At 34.7% G+C, this 12816-nt stretch overlaps 5 protein-coding genes across 14 annotated transcripts in view; 2 read left to right on the forward strand and 3 right to left on the reverse strand.

Moving 5' to 3' along the window:
• Rpt2 (26S proteasome regulatory subunit Rpt2) overlaps nt 1–925 on the forward strand; it is a 3950-nt gene extending 3025 nt beyond the window's left edge. The window contains exons 4-5 of the mRNA XM_018458259.1: nt 287–522; nt 710–925. Of these exons, the coding sequence (XP_018313761.1) occupies nt 287–522; nt 710–844 (371 nt within the window). The 3' untranslated portion in view covers nt 845–925. The remainder of the gene's footprint in view (nt 1–286; nt 523–709) is intronic.
• Nucleotides 926–995: 70 nt separating this feature from the next.
• Nucleotides 996–4334, reverse strand: LOC108729249 (uncharacterized). Of its 2 annotated transcripts, none has more exons than XM_018458264.1 (3): nt 3948–4334; nt 1504–1640; nt 996–1413 (listed from the first exon to the last, which is right to left on the reverse strand). In XM_018458264.1, exons 2-3 carry the CDS (start codon nt 1606–1608, stop codon nt 1045–1047), a joined length of 474 nt encoding a protein of 157 aa, XP_018313766.1. In that variant the 5' UTR covers nt 1609–1640; nt 3948–4334; the 3' UTR covers nt 996–1044. The 2 variants fall into 2 exon arrangements, with proteins under 2 accessions (XP_018313766.1, XP_018313765.1); XM_018458263.1 differs by lacking the exon at nt 3948–4334 and adding an exon at nt 1765–2036.
• Nucleotides 1415–3108, forward strand: LOC108729248 (ribosome biogenesis protein TSR3 homolog). Of its 3 annotated transcripts, none has more exons than XM_018458261.1 (5): nt 1415–1442; nt 2003–2171; nt 2236–2408; nt 2478–2856; nt 2917–3108. In XM_018458261.1, exons 2-5 carry the CDS (start codon nt 2036–2038, stop codon nt 3024–3026), a joined length of 798 nt encoding a protein of 265 aa, XP_018313763.1. In that variant the 5' UTR covers nt 1415–1442; nt 2003–2035; the 3' UTR covers nt 3027–3108. The 3 variants fall into 3 exon arrangements, with proteins under 3 accessions (XP_018313763.1, XP_018313764.1, XP_018313762.1); XM_018458262.1 differs by lacking the exon at nt 1415–1442 and adding an exon at nt 1567–1588; XM_018458260.1 differs by lacking the exon at nt 1415–1442 and adding an exon at nt 1616–1739.
• A 409-nt stretch (nt 4335–4743) lies between the features above and the next one.
• Dnaaf3 (Dynein axonemal assembly factor 3) lies at nt 4744–6735 on the reverse strand. The gene is made up of 6 exons (XM_018458275.1): nt 6408–6735; nt 6141–6330; nt 5750–5920; nt 5435–5614; nt 5129–5363; nt 4744–5066 (listed from the first exon to the last, which is right to left on the reverse strand). The coding sequence occupies exons 1-6, from the start codon at nt 6649–6651 to the stop codon at nt 4767–4769; spliced, it is 1320 nt and encodes a 439-aa protein (XP_018313777.1). The 5' UTR covers nt 6652–6735; the 3' UTR covers nt 4744–4766.
• Nucleotides 6736–7443: 708 nt separating this feature from the next.
• On the reverse strand, nt 7444–12379 carry LOC108729258 (Sin3A-associated protein 130). 7 transcript variants are annotated; one of them, XM_018458283.1, is made up of 10 exons: nt 12309–12379; nt 11529–11844; nt 10924–11153; nt 10415–10754; nt 9928–10137; nt 9458–9854; nt 9201–9347; nt 8180–8638; nt 7894–8087; nt 7444–7808 (listed from the first exon to the last, which is right to left on the reverse strand). In XM_018458283.1, the coding sequence occupies exons 2-10, from the start codon at nt 11835–11837 to the stop codon at nt 7560–7562; spliced, it is 2535 nt and encodes an 844-aa protein (XP_018313785.1). In that variant the 5' UTR covers nt 11838–11844; nt 12309–12379; the 3' UTR covers nt 7444–7559. The 7 variants fall into 7 exon arrangements, with proteins under 7 accessions (XP_018313785.1, XP_018313784.1, XP_018313781.1 ...); XM_018458282.1 differs by lacking the exon at nt 12309–12379 and adding an exon at nt 11990–12052 and having other exon boundaries at nt 8180–8617; nt 10415–10751; nt 11529–11839; XM_018458279.1 differs by lacking the exon at nt 12309–12379 and adding an exon at nt 11990–12052 and having other exon boundaries at nt 10415–10751; nt 11529–11839.
• Between the last annotated feature and the right edge of the window lie 437 nt (nt 12380–12816).

Below are 12816 nucleotides of genomic sequence, written 5' to 3' on the forward strand. Positions count from 1 at the left end.
ATTTTTTTCCTGAGTTATTCACGGATTAAATAAAAAGAAACATTCTAATTTTATTGTTCGTAACTCCATTAAAAATCATCGTATAATTAAAAATACAGATTCTTAAAGCTGAAACGTTGTTCTATCAAGTGATGTTAATTTTGTAGAATATATTAGAAAAGAAAACCACCATTTTATATAGAAAAAATACGTCATGACTTTTTCGACAACCTAATAGATATTAATAAATATATTAGATATTATATAATAGACATATCAGATGTTAAATTTGAAAAATTATTACTAGGTTTTGATAGTAGAGGCGATGTGAAAGTGGTTATGGCTACTAACAGAATAGAGACTTTAGATCCTGCTTTAATTAGACCGGGTCGAATCGATAGGAAAATAGAATTCCCGTTACCAGATGAGAAAACTAAAAGAAGAATCTTCAATATTCACACAAGTAGAATGACTTTGGCACCTGATGTGAATCTTGCGGAATTAATTATGGCAAAGGATGATCTTTCTGGTGCAGACATCAAGGTAGGATAATCTTCTGTGAAAATTCAACTCTGTATATGCATTTTCACGCAGTTCTTTTTTTATTAAAATAAGAGAAAACAATATTCGTGGCTCTAAGAATAAATCGATGCCAAACGAAGTTAAAGCAAAATTGTAAACCCTCTTTTTTTATTGTTTCATTAAAATGGATTTAAAATTTTTATTTCAGGCAATATGTACCGAGGCTGGTTTAATGGCTCTACGTGAACGACGTATGAAGGTTACCAGCGATGATTTTAAGAAATCCAAGGAAAGTGTGTTATATCGAAAGAAGGAAGGTTCTCCCGAAGGATTATATTTATAAAAAAAAGTTCATTATCACTTATCTCTGTATTGAGTCGTGAAACTCTGTATTGAGTGTCTCAATAAAAATTTCTACAGGAAATTAACTTTTCGTAGCAATATATATTAAACACATTATTTTTAATATATATAATCTAATCAATTATTCGTTCCGTAAATCTGTAAATTGCTAAAATATATTGCTAAGATACTTAAATATATCTAAAGAGTTGAATTGATTTCAATGCCCGATTTCTTCAAGATTGGTTCAAAATGCTCGTGTAGCCTGTTTATTACTTCTGCGGAGTGTTCTCTCTGCTTGCTCAGGACTTCAGAGAATGGAGCTTGCTCATGCGAATTGGAAGTTTTATTTTGCGATTCCACCTTGCATATCCAGCACGCACCGCGTCTAGTTCTTTTGAGAACAGCTGCCACGTCTGTGGGATGTTCTAATGTGAACGTTGAAGCGGCAGCCAGACCCTTGTACCTTCCCAAAGTGAAAGCAGTCTCGAAACCATCTTTGTAACCAATGTCGAATCCCTCTTGCAACACAGAGTCTGCTCCATCTTGTATCCCTTCTCTGTAGCCAGTCTAAAAATATGATTATCAAATGCGGCATAGTAAGTAATTGCAACATAAATATCGCGTTTTCAGAAACTCTGCTAAAAATCGCTTACGTACTTTATTAGCAGTATCCATAACGCGTTTCCAACATTTTGAAGCGACGTATAGAGAATCGTCATCTTTAATCGAATCGTACTCTGTCGTTTGTATTACATCTTCCATTGTAATTATTCTGTCAGATTCTCCTTGAACTCCTTGAAACAATTTTGTGATGACATGTTTAAAAAATCAATAGAAACCTTTATTTCTACACAAAATGGTATCGAATGAGTGTATTTTTATCAAAATTTAAGGTAAGATGGTTAAAGAAACATTTACCAATAACTACATTTATGTACGTATAGTTGGTTAATATGTAATTGTAGAGCTCTAATATTCATAACAATTCGTGTAACAACTACGCGCGGAGTCAATACAAAAAAACTAAACAGTTACAGTGTTTACATATGTTTGACATTCCTGCGATATCACATGATAATATGACAGCAGATGTTAGGTTAAGCTACGATTAGACGTAAACACTGATAAACACATTTGGAAAAAACGTACGTTCAAGGAAGAGTACAGAATAGTGCAGAGTACCTGAAAAATGTCGGGACGTAGGAAGAAAGACAAGAATAAACTGCTGCAACGAAGGCCCCGTAATGTTCTCTGCAAGGAGCTGAGGTATCATCAGACAAGGGACAGGAGGTCTGAGAGCTCGGATAAGGAGAACGATGAAACAGGTTAGATTAAGACGAGTTTCGTGTTTTGTTCCCAATATATATTGGGACTGTGATCTCTTTGCAGAGACGGTAAACGAATGGTCATTGCCATTTCCTGTGGCTATGTGGGATCTAGAGCACTGCTCTAAACAGTCCAAACATGGTACTGGCAAGAAACTAGTGAGACATGGTTTAACAAAGCTGCTGCGACTGGGTACAAGATTTTCAGGCCTTTGCCTTACTCCAGTAGGCAATATGGTAAAATAAAGAAACAATAAACAACAATGATCTCGTCGTCTAGATTCTTAGATAAAATGTTTGTCGTAGTGCGTGACTCCGTTGGATCGCAAGATTGTAGAGAAGTATGGTTGTGCAGTTGTTGATTGTAGTTGGTCACGTATCGACGACACTCCCTTCAACAAAGTAAGGACATCCCATCCTCGCATATTGCCTTTCTTGGTTGCTGCCAATTCGACAAAACCCTGTGAATTGAGTTGTGCTGAGGCTATTGCAGCTACTTTAATCATAACGGGATTTTCAGACGAAGCTGACCTTATTCTTAACAAATTTAGTTGGGGACACTTGTTCCTAGAACTAAACAACGAATTGTTGGAAAAATACGCTCGTTGCGCAAATACTGAAGAAATAATAGCTGTACAAGAAAAATTTTTAAAGGATATCCAGCAGGAAAAAATAGACAGACTTGGTAAGAACATTAATTATTCTGTGCTTATCCTATGTATATCATGATATTTGTGTTCTTTAGCGCTTCCTGACTTTCCACCAAGTGATACAGAATCTGAAGAAGAGGCAGAAGAAAAAGATAAGAACGTAGTGTCCGAAATAGCTAAGGAACTAGCCAATACAAGAATATAAAGTACAATATTGCAGCTATTTTATCCAATCAAATAATACACTAGAGGTGTGCAAATCAAATATTTATATGAGGTTGAATTGAATCGAATCTTTGATAATATATTCAAAAATTTAAAAAACGAATCAAATCTTTTTTATTCGAAAACAAATCGAATTTGAATCAAATTTTTCTGAATTTACATTAAAAGCTAATTTAAAAATATTTTCAATAACATTTTTTTTAAGTAAACGAGAAAATAAATCATTTCCAACTTATATGAGAGTCATGTATAAATTAAGCAAATAAAATAGGCAATTGATTTGAAATCGAACCATCGATGATTCTCGAAATTTTAAATTGATTATTTCGATTTCTCGAATCTCAAACTTATCGAATTGAATCTATTATTAGCGAATTTGGTCATCACTTGCACTGACTTGCACTACACTAGATCTGTGCATACTAAAAGCTGCTTTACATGAAATTAGCAAAGTTAAATGTGAAAGTTAAAAGTAAAAGTATCTAAATATTTTAAATGATTAACTATCTACTAATGATATTGTTACGTCACTTAACAAAATATATATGTATCATTTCATTGGTAAAATTAATTATACTGTATCACTGCATTGAGATATTTTATTAAAGCAGCTTTTAATATACACTGATGTAGTGTAGTGCGAATGATCGAATTCATCATAAGATTTGATTTTAAACTATTCGCACACCTCCTGTAATAGAGAGCCTCTAAAAAATAAAAGTAAATTTTATTACAAAATATCAAAGGATTTTGATTCACAATCTTTTTTTCAATAAAATATAATAAATACATGATTAAAATAATTTTAAAAATATCCATAATAATCAGTAGTAAAAAGCTGCGAATGATTATTTTAAATTAATGAGAGTTAAATTAATTATTTCAATGGTATAAAGCTCACTAGTATGAAAGTGCCCTTATTTTCATGCTGACGCTCGATCCTCATTTTTACCGTCAAAATGATCGCGTTCAGCAGACTCTCCAACTGTTGCGAAGCGAATCCGTGAACGCTCGTTGCTATTAGTGTATTCTTTTAGAATATTCTAGATCATCCAACAGCAGCGAGCGCGTACTGATCCGCTCCGCAACAGTTGAGTCTGCTGAACGCGACCAATCAGGTCACGTGATCAAAATTGATGCTTGATATTCGTCAATTTGTATCACGTGACTTATTTTGACGCGAAAATGAGCGTCGAGCGTCAGCATGAAAAGGCACCTTCATACTAGTGAGTACTTTATACCATTAAAACATAATTAATTTTATTCTCAGTAATTTAAAATAACCATTCGCAGCTTTTAATTACTGATTATTATGGATATTTTTAAAATCATTTTAATTATGTATTTATTATTTTGCAAAAAAACATTGTTAGTCAAAATCCTTTGATATTTTGTAATAAAATTTACTTTTATTTTTTATCTGTATCCCTTAATTACTTCTATCCCTTTTTTTTACTGTATTATTGTTTGGCAAAAACGAGCTGTAAAATTATATTATAATTTTTAAAAAAGAATTATTTAAAGAGATTGTCTTTAATATAGATTGAAAATCGTTAATATTTTTCAACCTAATTGTGTACTGACATTTTATTTTCTGTATAATATTTGTATTTTGTCGATTAAATGTTTTATAATAGTATTTAGCTTATAACAGTATGTGTGAAACATAGTCACAATTATAATCTATTAAAATATATTTAACTACTCAAGGACTTTTTTTTTAATTTTTACAGAAACGAGCAAAAGTATGTGTATTAGAATCGAAGTCGTAGAGTGAACGGAGTCCATTCGTCTGCGCGATCTCTTTCAATTCTCTAGTAAAGTTCTGCAAATCTTCTTTGTGAAGATTTGCCATATGTTTGCGCAATTCCACAATCATCGGTGCATCAGCAGATATCAATGGTACCAAATTTGGTAATTGTTTAGTCATATTATGTGCCACCCAAATCAGATGGAATCTATTTATATATTCGCATTTAGACTTGAGAGACTCCAGCGACGTTATAGGATGAAATATTATCTAAAAATAAGTGTGGTATATCAAATTCATTCACATTGGCTATTAAAGAGTACAAAACGTACCTTGTGATTTGGTACTTCTATCCAAGAAATCTTTTTATCTTGTTTAGATTTATCTCCAGTACTTGTCCATGATTCGTTTTCCATTTCGATATCCGGCATTTCGCTCACTATAATGCTATTTAAAATCGAGACATCCCTATGAGCACCGACATGATCTTCACATAGTGGCTCTTTCGTTCTTATTTCATGAATTGCACGCATTATCTCACGTTCAGCAATGTCAGTTGCCCTACGTCTTTAAGATTTAAGAACTTTTATTTATAGGAAGCAAGTATGTAAATTTCTCTTTCGAATATATTTTATTACTTGTCTTCATTTTTTCCAACAGCAGCCCACGTAAAAAAGGGACCATTCACAATATCTCCCAAATATGCGTAATGTATAAAACCAGGTCCATGTTGTATTATATTATTTAACAGAGTTGGATTGCTTCTAACTGGTTCACCTTCAAGCCATGTAAAAGCTATTCCATTATTTCTCCAAAATCTAATAATTATAATAACATATTTTGTTTTTTTCTCATTGGTATATTGAGATAATCATTTCAACTAAAGAAGCATATCATCTGGATCGCAATTTTGTATACAATTTTAACTGTATGCTTACAATGTATAAACGTACCTATATTCTTGTATAGTAAGATTAGTGGTACATCTGGGCTTTAAAACCATATAATAATCCCAATCAAAAACGCCTTCTCTATAGTCATATCTCGTTTTTAATAATTTCCTGATTCTGCGATCCCAATAATTTACAATGGGAACTCCTTCGCATGTTGCACGTGCCCAGAATCTTATTAGAAATTATTACAAAAATTAATACAGAAATACATAAATGCCTGCGGAAGTATTAAGTACCTTTACTTAAAACCAATGACGAATTTTTCAAGTCTGTCTCTAGATGCTTTGCATTGTAGGACCTTTCAAATTAAATTTTGCTCGAGCGTCTCAGATACCAAAATCCGCCACTGTTAGAAACTATTATTTTATTACGCTGTATCCTCTTAACTTACTTAAAAATAGATTCCAAATTATCCCTATCCTTATGCTTAAATTTTTCTAACGATAACCATGGACACTCAACAGTGCGGGTCGGAATATCGATCAGCTGTTTGGCGCATTTTGCTAAATATTTAGCCGTAGCCGGTCTCAAAAGAGTGTTTCCTAAAATCTCCAAATAATATCGCGTCGCCTCTTGCAGTCCTGGTATATTAATTATGTGTGTTAGTTCCATTGATTTCTCTAACATAGGCTTGATATCAGTATTCACGAATACATACCCAAATCTTTTTCTAAGCAAAGGCTTAATAAAAGTATCGATCTAGCAACTTGCTCCAAAGTCGGTTCGACAATGTGATACGTTATAGTTTGAGCAGGATGTGTATAAGATGAAGCTAACGTTTTCACAATGTGCCGTGCATCACCAGAACCTACAATTAATACTTCAAGATTGTTTAAAATACAGTCTTCTATTTGTGTTATTTCAGCTTGTAAATCTAGCGGTTGACTATATCCCCACCACATGTTGTTTCAAGATTTGCTGAACTTTACGAAATATATATTTTCATAGAATCGCGTTATATATTTGTACTTAACAATTATCAGGATTTCTATTACCAAGCTTGTTTTAAAAGGTTTGTTATTACCATGGCAACCTCAGAAACGAAGAGAATGAAAATTACTATGGCCGGTATTCATAGTCGGTTCTTATATTCAAGATCGTCTTAAGTTCTGTCTTAAGGTGTCACGAACCAATCAGAGGGCCGCATTAGCATCTTAAGACATTACTTAAGACGGTCTTTAAATAAGAACCGACTATGAATACCGGCCTAAGATTGGTTCATGACACCTCAAGGCTGAACTTAAGATGATCTTGAATATAAGAACTGACTACCGGTCTAGTGGATGAAATATACTTCTATCATGGGTTCAATAGAATGTTTTGAAAGCAAAATATTTACGCAAAATGTTTTTTCTTTGCGTCGATTATACTTTTGAATTTAGAGGAGTAGTCCTACCTCTCAGCGAAGAAAACTTCCAACAGTTACAAAATAAATATTGTCCTGAACGTGGTCAATGTTTATTTGAATTGTATTTTGTTCTAATAAATATTTTAATTTTCTTTTTAAGAAGTCACGTATCTAAACAGAGATATGTGCATTAATCGGAGGCAGAAAATAAATAAATAGAAAGACATTTGGCTAGAGGAGTAAGAAGTATTATATTAAAATAAAAACGTTAGATTTATATAATAAAATTATAAACATATTATTATATATAGTGACATAGTCATGTCTTTTTTAGACTTATAAAACCATTTATTTATTCCTATATATAGAATCTGTGACACAGATAAAAATAGTTCCCTTTTGAACTTTCCTTCAACAAAGTTCGTTTATAAAGATTCTACTGTATTTATTCAGCACAATTGCTCATTTGTCCCTCTTTTTCTGTGCTCGTTTGTTACCACAGCGTTGCAAAAGATCAGTAATAGGGCCTTTATGTTGAAATATAGCAACTAGTTGTGTACGTGCTTCGTTCATGCCCTCACTGATTAAATTACTGCGCTGCATGTTTCCCTTAATCAGTTCGTTTACGCGTTCGAGACCATCATTATGTTTACTTTTAACGGTTTGCTGCGATTCCAGTAGTGTGAGTGTCGTTTTTAATTTTTCATGGACCTACAGATGTATCATACAAACATGATTCGCTGTCTAAAGATAAATAAATTGAAGGAAAATCTAACAATGTGACAAATCAATATACCTGTTTTTCAAGGGATGCGATATCTTCCATTTGTGTAGTGAGATGATAGATTTTCCATCCATTTAATCTTTGTAATACGTATTTCTGTTGAGCCAGTTCAGCAACTGTTGGTCTTCTTTCCTCACGAGGTCGGACATCGCTAGGTCTTCTATAGTGCTGTAATCTAACTGTCCATTTGTTTTTCCAAGAAGAGCCTAAAAACATACCATGATTAGGAAGAACATAACATAGAAAATACGAATGATGTAATGGATATAATGGAACAAAATGTTTGTATTATATATACCTAATAAACTTGGTACAGGCCGTGATCGTATTGTGATTTCTGTTTGTTGAGTAGATGATTTAATATCACTTTGTACATTGGAGAGTTGCCTTTTGTCGGACAACTTCTCTTTTGATTCCTCTTTATTTTCCTTCTTCAATTTTTCCTCAGTGAGAAATTGCATCTCTTCCTCCGTAAATTTAGGTTCAGTTAATTCTACGCCTGTAAGTTGCTGTTTGCGTGGTTTTTTTCTCGGCGACATTTCTATAGTAGGATTAATAGTAATTCTGGATTGTTCAAGTTCCTCGTCGAGACCTGGTGAAGATGTAGCAGATACAGTCGTGGATCCAGAACTTTGGCATCCACCATCTTGATCGCCTTTTGGTGAGCATGGTGGACTGGACATTGATCTACTTGATGGCAAAGATGCTAATATGGGAACTAAATTTTTAGCTGCACCTGCAAAAAATTGTGACTCCCCTGTGAAATTGAAATTCTATAATGGATATCCATTAAACAAATATAAGTAATTTATTAGCAGGAAATTTTAGGTCTTATTTTATAATATATAATAGAAAATAGAGAAAATAAAAACCACTATAATTAATTATAAATGTAGCATATTAAAAGAATCTATACAAAAAATTTATCTCTAATACCTAATTTACTTCTATTTTAATATTCTTTTCGTTTTGAACTGTCTCAACAAACTGGGTAATAGAACGAGAATTGTTTTCCATATGTAAACAATCATAGCTATCACATATAAATATTTTCTTAATTAATACATTAAGGTCAACATTTTCAAGCATGTTTCAACACGCTGCAAAATTAAATCTTCCAATTTCTATATCATTATAAATCAATAAAATATACTTGAAAAAAAAAAAAACTCAATATATCATCAGTTTTGACATGTAGTTGAATTTTCCTATTCCTTATTTATTATATATTTATTTGTATGTTGTTTATAGAATAAATGATACTTTTTATATAACATGTCGTTATATTGATTCATTTATATTTACTAATATAATCATACCTTTAATTGGTGAATTGTCATGATCTCTCTTTCTTAGAATGCTCGGTCTGGGAGACGCATTAGGTTTACCATGGGGTTCTTCATATCCTGGCTCAACAACTAATCTCACTGGCTGCACTGAAGCTTGTCGAAACTGTGAATACGTTCCTGAAAAACATTCTTTTTGTTATCGCAGAAGACAATGCAATTATATTTGTCACAGGATACAAGAATGTAAAAGATAATCCTTCTATTAGCCTTTTTAAATTGATTTTTACCTGTAGTCTCAAAGGAAAGATACGTAGTAGTATGCGGTGGATGTATATATTGCCCTTGGACCGGCTGAGCGGAACTTGTGGCTGTACTGTTATTGGTAGATGACATGCGTAAATTAGCTTGTGGTGCCGGTTTCACTTGGACGGTTTGTCCAATATTTTGGGACTGTGTAGGAGCAGCCTTGATCGGCGCCGATGCAGCCCTAACCGGTAGAGCGATGGGCAAAGGATGTAAGGACATTCCTGCGATTTTTGCAACTGTGGTTGGAACTGTTTGCAGTATGCGCATTGCATTTGACTGTGTATTTGCGGTCGTTGTAATTACTTGTGATACAGTACTGAGATTCGACAGAGATGTGACGGTTTGAACAACACGCGGTGCACCTTGCTGTGGTTGAACCTGTTAAACAATTGTTACATTTATCACCTTGAAAGAATTTTCAATATATTGTAAATTAGAGTACAACATCTACCTGTTGCGAAGGAATAACGATATGGCTAACGGTCGATGGTCCGGCCACCGTATTACCACTAATTGACAATTGTCGTCCTACTGTTGATTCCACCGAACCGACAGTAACTGAAGCTGTACTGCTTATTCTGTTCACTGTCTCCACAATGGGTGATGCAGCTATACGTTTCGTCGTACCAGTCGTAGTTAGAGGCCTGCTAGACTGGGTAGGCTAAACATTTCAATAAAATTTATAAATTCATAAATTGTATATTTCCCTTCTTGGCATTTATGTGCAATTCAGAAAAGTAGTACACTCAACCGTCACGTATGCCTTCACCTCCGGGTCGAACGCATTGTGTCGATATTCGTGTACCATGACTCAAAACTGTGTTTGACAACTGTAAGTTTTTGGAAGTGCGTAAAATAGTAAACAAAAAGTTGTACATTAAAATATTACACATATATATTATATATGTATACATATATTAATATATTATATAATTTACTTGAATAGTTTGTGTCGACGATCTGGTGGGTTGCGAGGTCTGTGACACAGTTACTACTTGCGGCGTTGGCGGTCTGTTTTGTGCAACTGGATGTCTAGTAAGATTAGTTTGCAAGACGGGTGCTATTAACCTGGACGAACTACCAGCAACCATGGTAGCTTGAACAGATCTTGCTTGACTGGCTGGCGTAATTAATCTTGGCTGTTGTCCTGTATACACAGTGGACGATGGCCTGGAGACTCTGCTGACGGAAGGAGTAGGATGTCTTTGCGGTTGCGCATATAATGCAACAGATGTTGTTTTAGGTTGCCATTGAGGATTAGAGATTGGTGTATTACTACTGAAAAAATTGATATGTGATGTGATATATAACTGATTTGTTCTATTAAAACAATTCTGCATATATATTTCTAAATAACTATTTAAATTTCTTCCTTTTAATTACATATATTATGTTTGATTTTTTTGACTACTATTCAGAAACTGTTTTATTTTAGGTATGTACGAACCCTGGTCTAGTAGCAGGTACAATTTGTCCTATATTTGTCCTGACAATAGGAGTGGCAACTGTCGATCTAGGTGCAGAGATATTAGCAACTGCAGCAGGTCCACGCGGTACATGATACGTAGCTGGTATAGTGACTGGATGTGGTAATTGTGTTTGAGGTGGAATTTGCCTTTCCACAGTACTTAACATTCCTGGTGATATTATTTTTACTGTAGATCCTATAGAACATAACTAGAAACGTTGAATTTGATATTAATAAATCTATCACAAATGTATGTATGCATTAAAGCACTTGACAAGTTAATTTTACATTATTAAAATATCCCACATTATATAAAATATTTTTTGGTACGTTTAATATTAAGTATTGAAATAAATCTTTATATACTTAATTATAAAACAAAATATTCTACTATATTTTATTTTACAGTAAAACATAATAAAATATTTCACTATAAAATAAAATATAATGATTGTGTGTATATGTGTGTGTATGTGCGTACGTTTGTATGTGCGTGCATTTGTATGTGCAACTCCTATAAGCAACATATAACATATTAACTTTATAACATTATAACATTAGTTTCAGCACAATGCTAGAATTACCGTTGTTGTTATTTTACTCGTTTCTGTAGACGAAGTAGAACCAGAAGGTACCACAGGTTTCATTAAAGACAATTTTGGATTCATGTCCAAAGATACCGATTTGCCTACTAGACTGCTGGGCGTCATGGATCCAACAATAGTCTGAGTCGGCTGAATGCTCGGTACATTACTCTGTACCATGCTCTGCACATTCTGCACACTCTGTACATTCTGTTGCATCGTAGTTAAGTTTTGTGCCACGGTCTGCACAGCTGTTTCTGGTAAACGTTTGTCACCACCGCTACTGACAGTGCTTATTGTAGTGTTCATAGCTGCACTATTGAAACAAAACAGATGAATTAATTACATACAGGCCGCGTATAGAGACAGATCAGAATAGATCAGGATGATCCACAATAGCCAAGGGATTATCCGTAAAGGTACTCTAGTGAGGAGTGAGGCGGGTTTACACGGGAGTTGACCTGCAAGCTGCTCTCGACACATCACGCTCAAAGCAGGACGAGCCATCTGCATGACGACAGTCCGGGTTGTTGTTTTATGTCAGAATGGAGTATTGGTCCAAGCCTCAAACAAACTTTGGAGGTTACGGTGACCCGTCGATGCGTACGCGGGAGAAGATCCGAACGGGGACGTGCAGGCGCCGCATTGTCGAACTTGAACCCTTCCAGAGACTAGCCAAGCACCAAGTACCGGACCATTATTCGTCTATTTGTGGATCGTGTTTCGAGCGGTCCACAGTAGTCAACTGCCCGCGTAGCGTTGCCGTAAAAAGGCGCGTACCTGCGTAAAAATCTTGGCCCAGAAAGATGATGCCGAATCACTCGCAGGCCCACGTAAAACACTTCTCGTGCATTCGGAGTCGGTAGACACTTGTATCGGGGAACAACACATACCAATGTCTGTAAAACGTTCCTCGACCTCGCATCGTTACCGACGTTTACGGCGCGCAATCAGAGTTCGGACAATGTAAGCACAATGCAGGGCTGGAATGCGGCTTTCGATACGAATATAAATGTTCCATTTATTGCGTGGCGTCTGTATAGGAATTTTCTTCTCGACGCTGAATACAACTGGCTGACCAATCACTATTACCAGAGAGTAGAGTCCTAGATTTATCTGATAAATCTAGGACTCTACCAGAGTAAAACCTGAGAGAGGACGTGAGAGCCTTTTTCCTGTAACCGCAAACTGTCGCCGCGCACTACTGCCCTCTGAAGAAGTGGATGTAAACTACATAACAATATCCATATGCTGGATTCATGGCCGCAGCACAGACTCTTGCATAACG

Source organism: Mycetomoellerius zeteki, unplaced genomic scaffold (assembly GCF_001594055.1).
Source record: "Mycetomoellerius zeteki isolate Tzet28-1 unplaced genomic scaffold, Tzet1.0 scaffold716, whole genome shotgun sequence".
Classification (NCBI taxonomy): Eukaryota; Metazoa; Arthropoda; class Insecta; order Hymenoptera; family Formicidae; genus Mycetomoellerius; species Mycetomoellerius zeteki.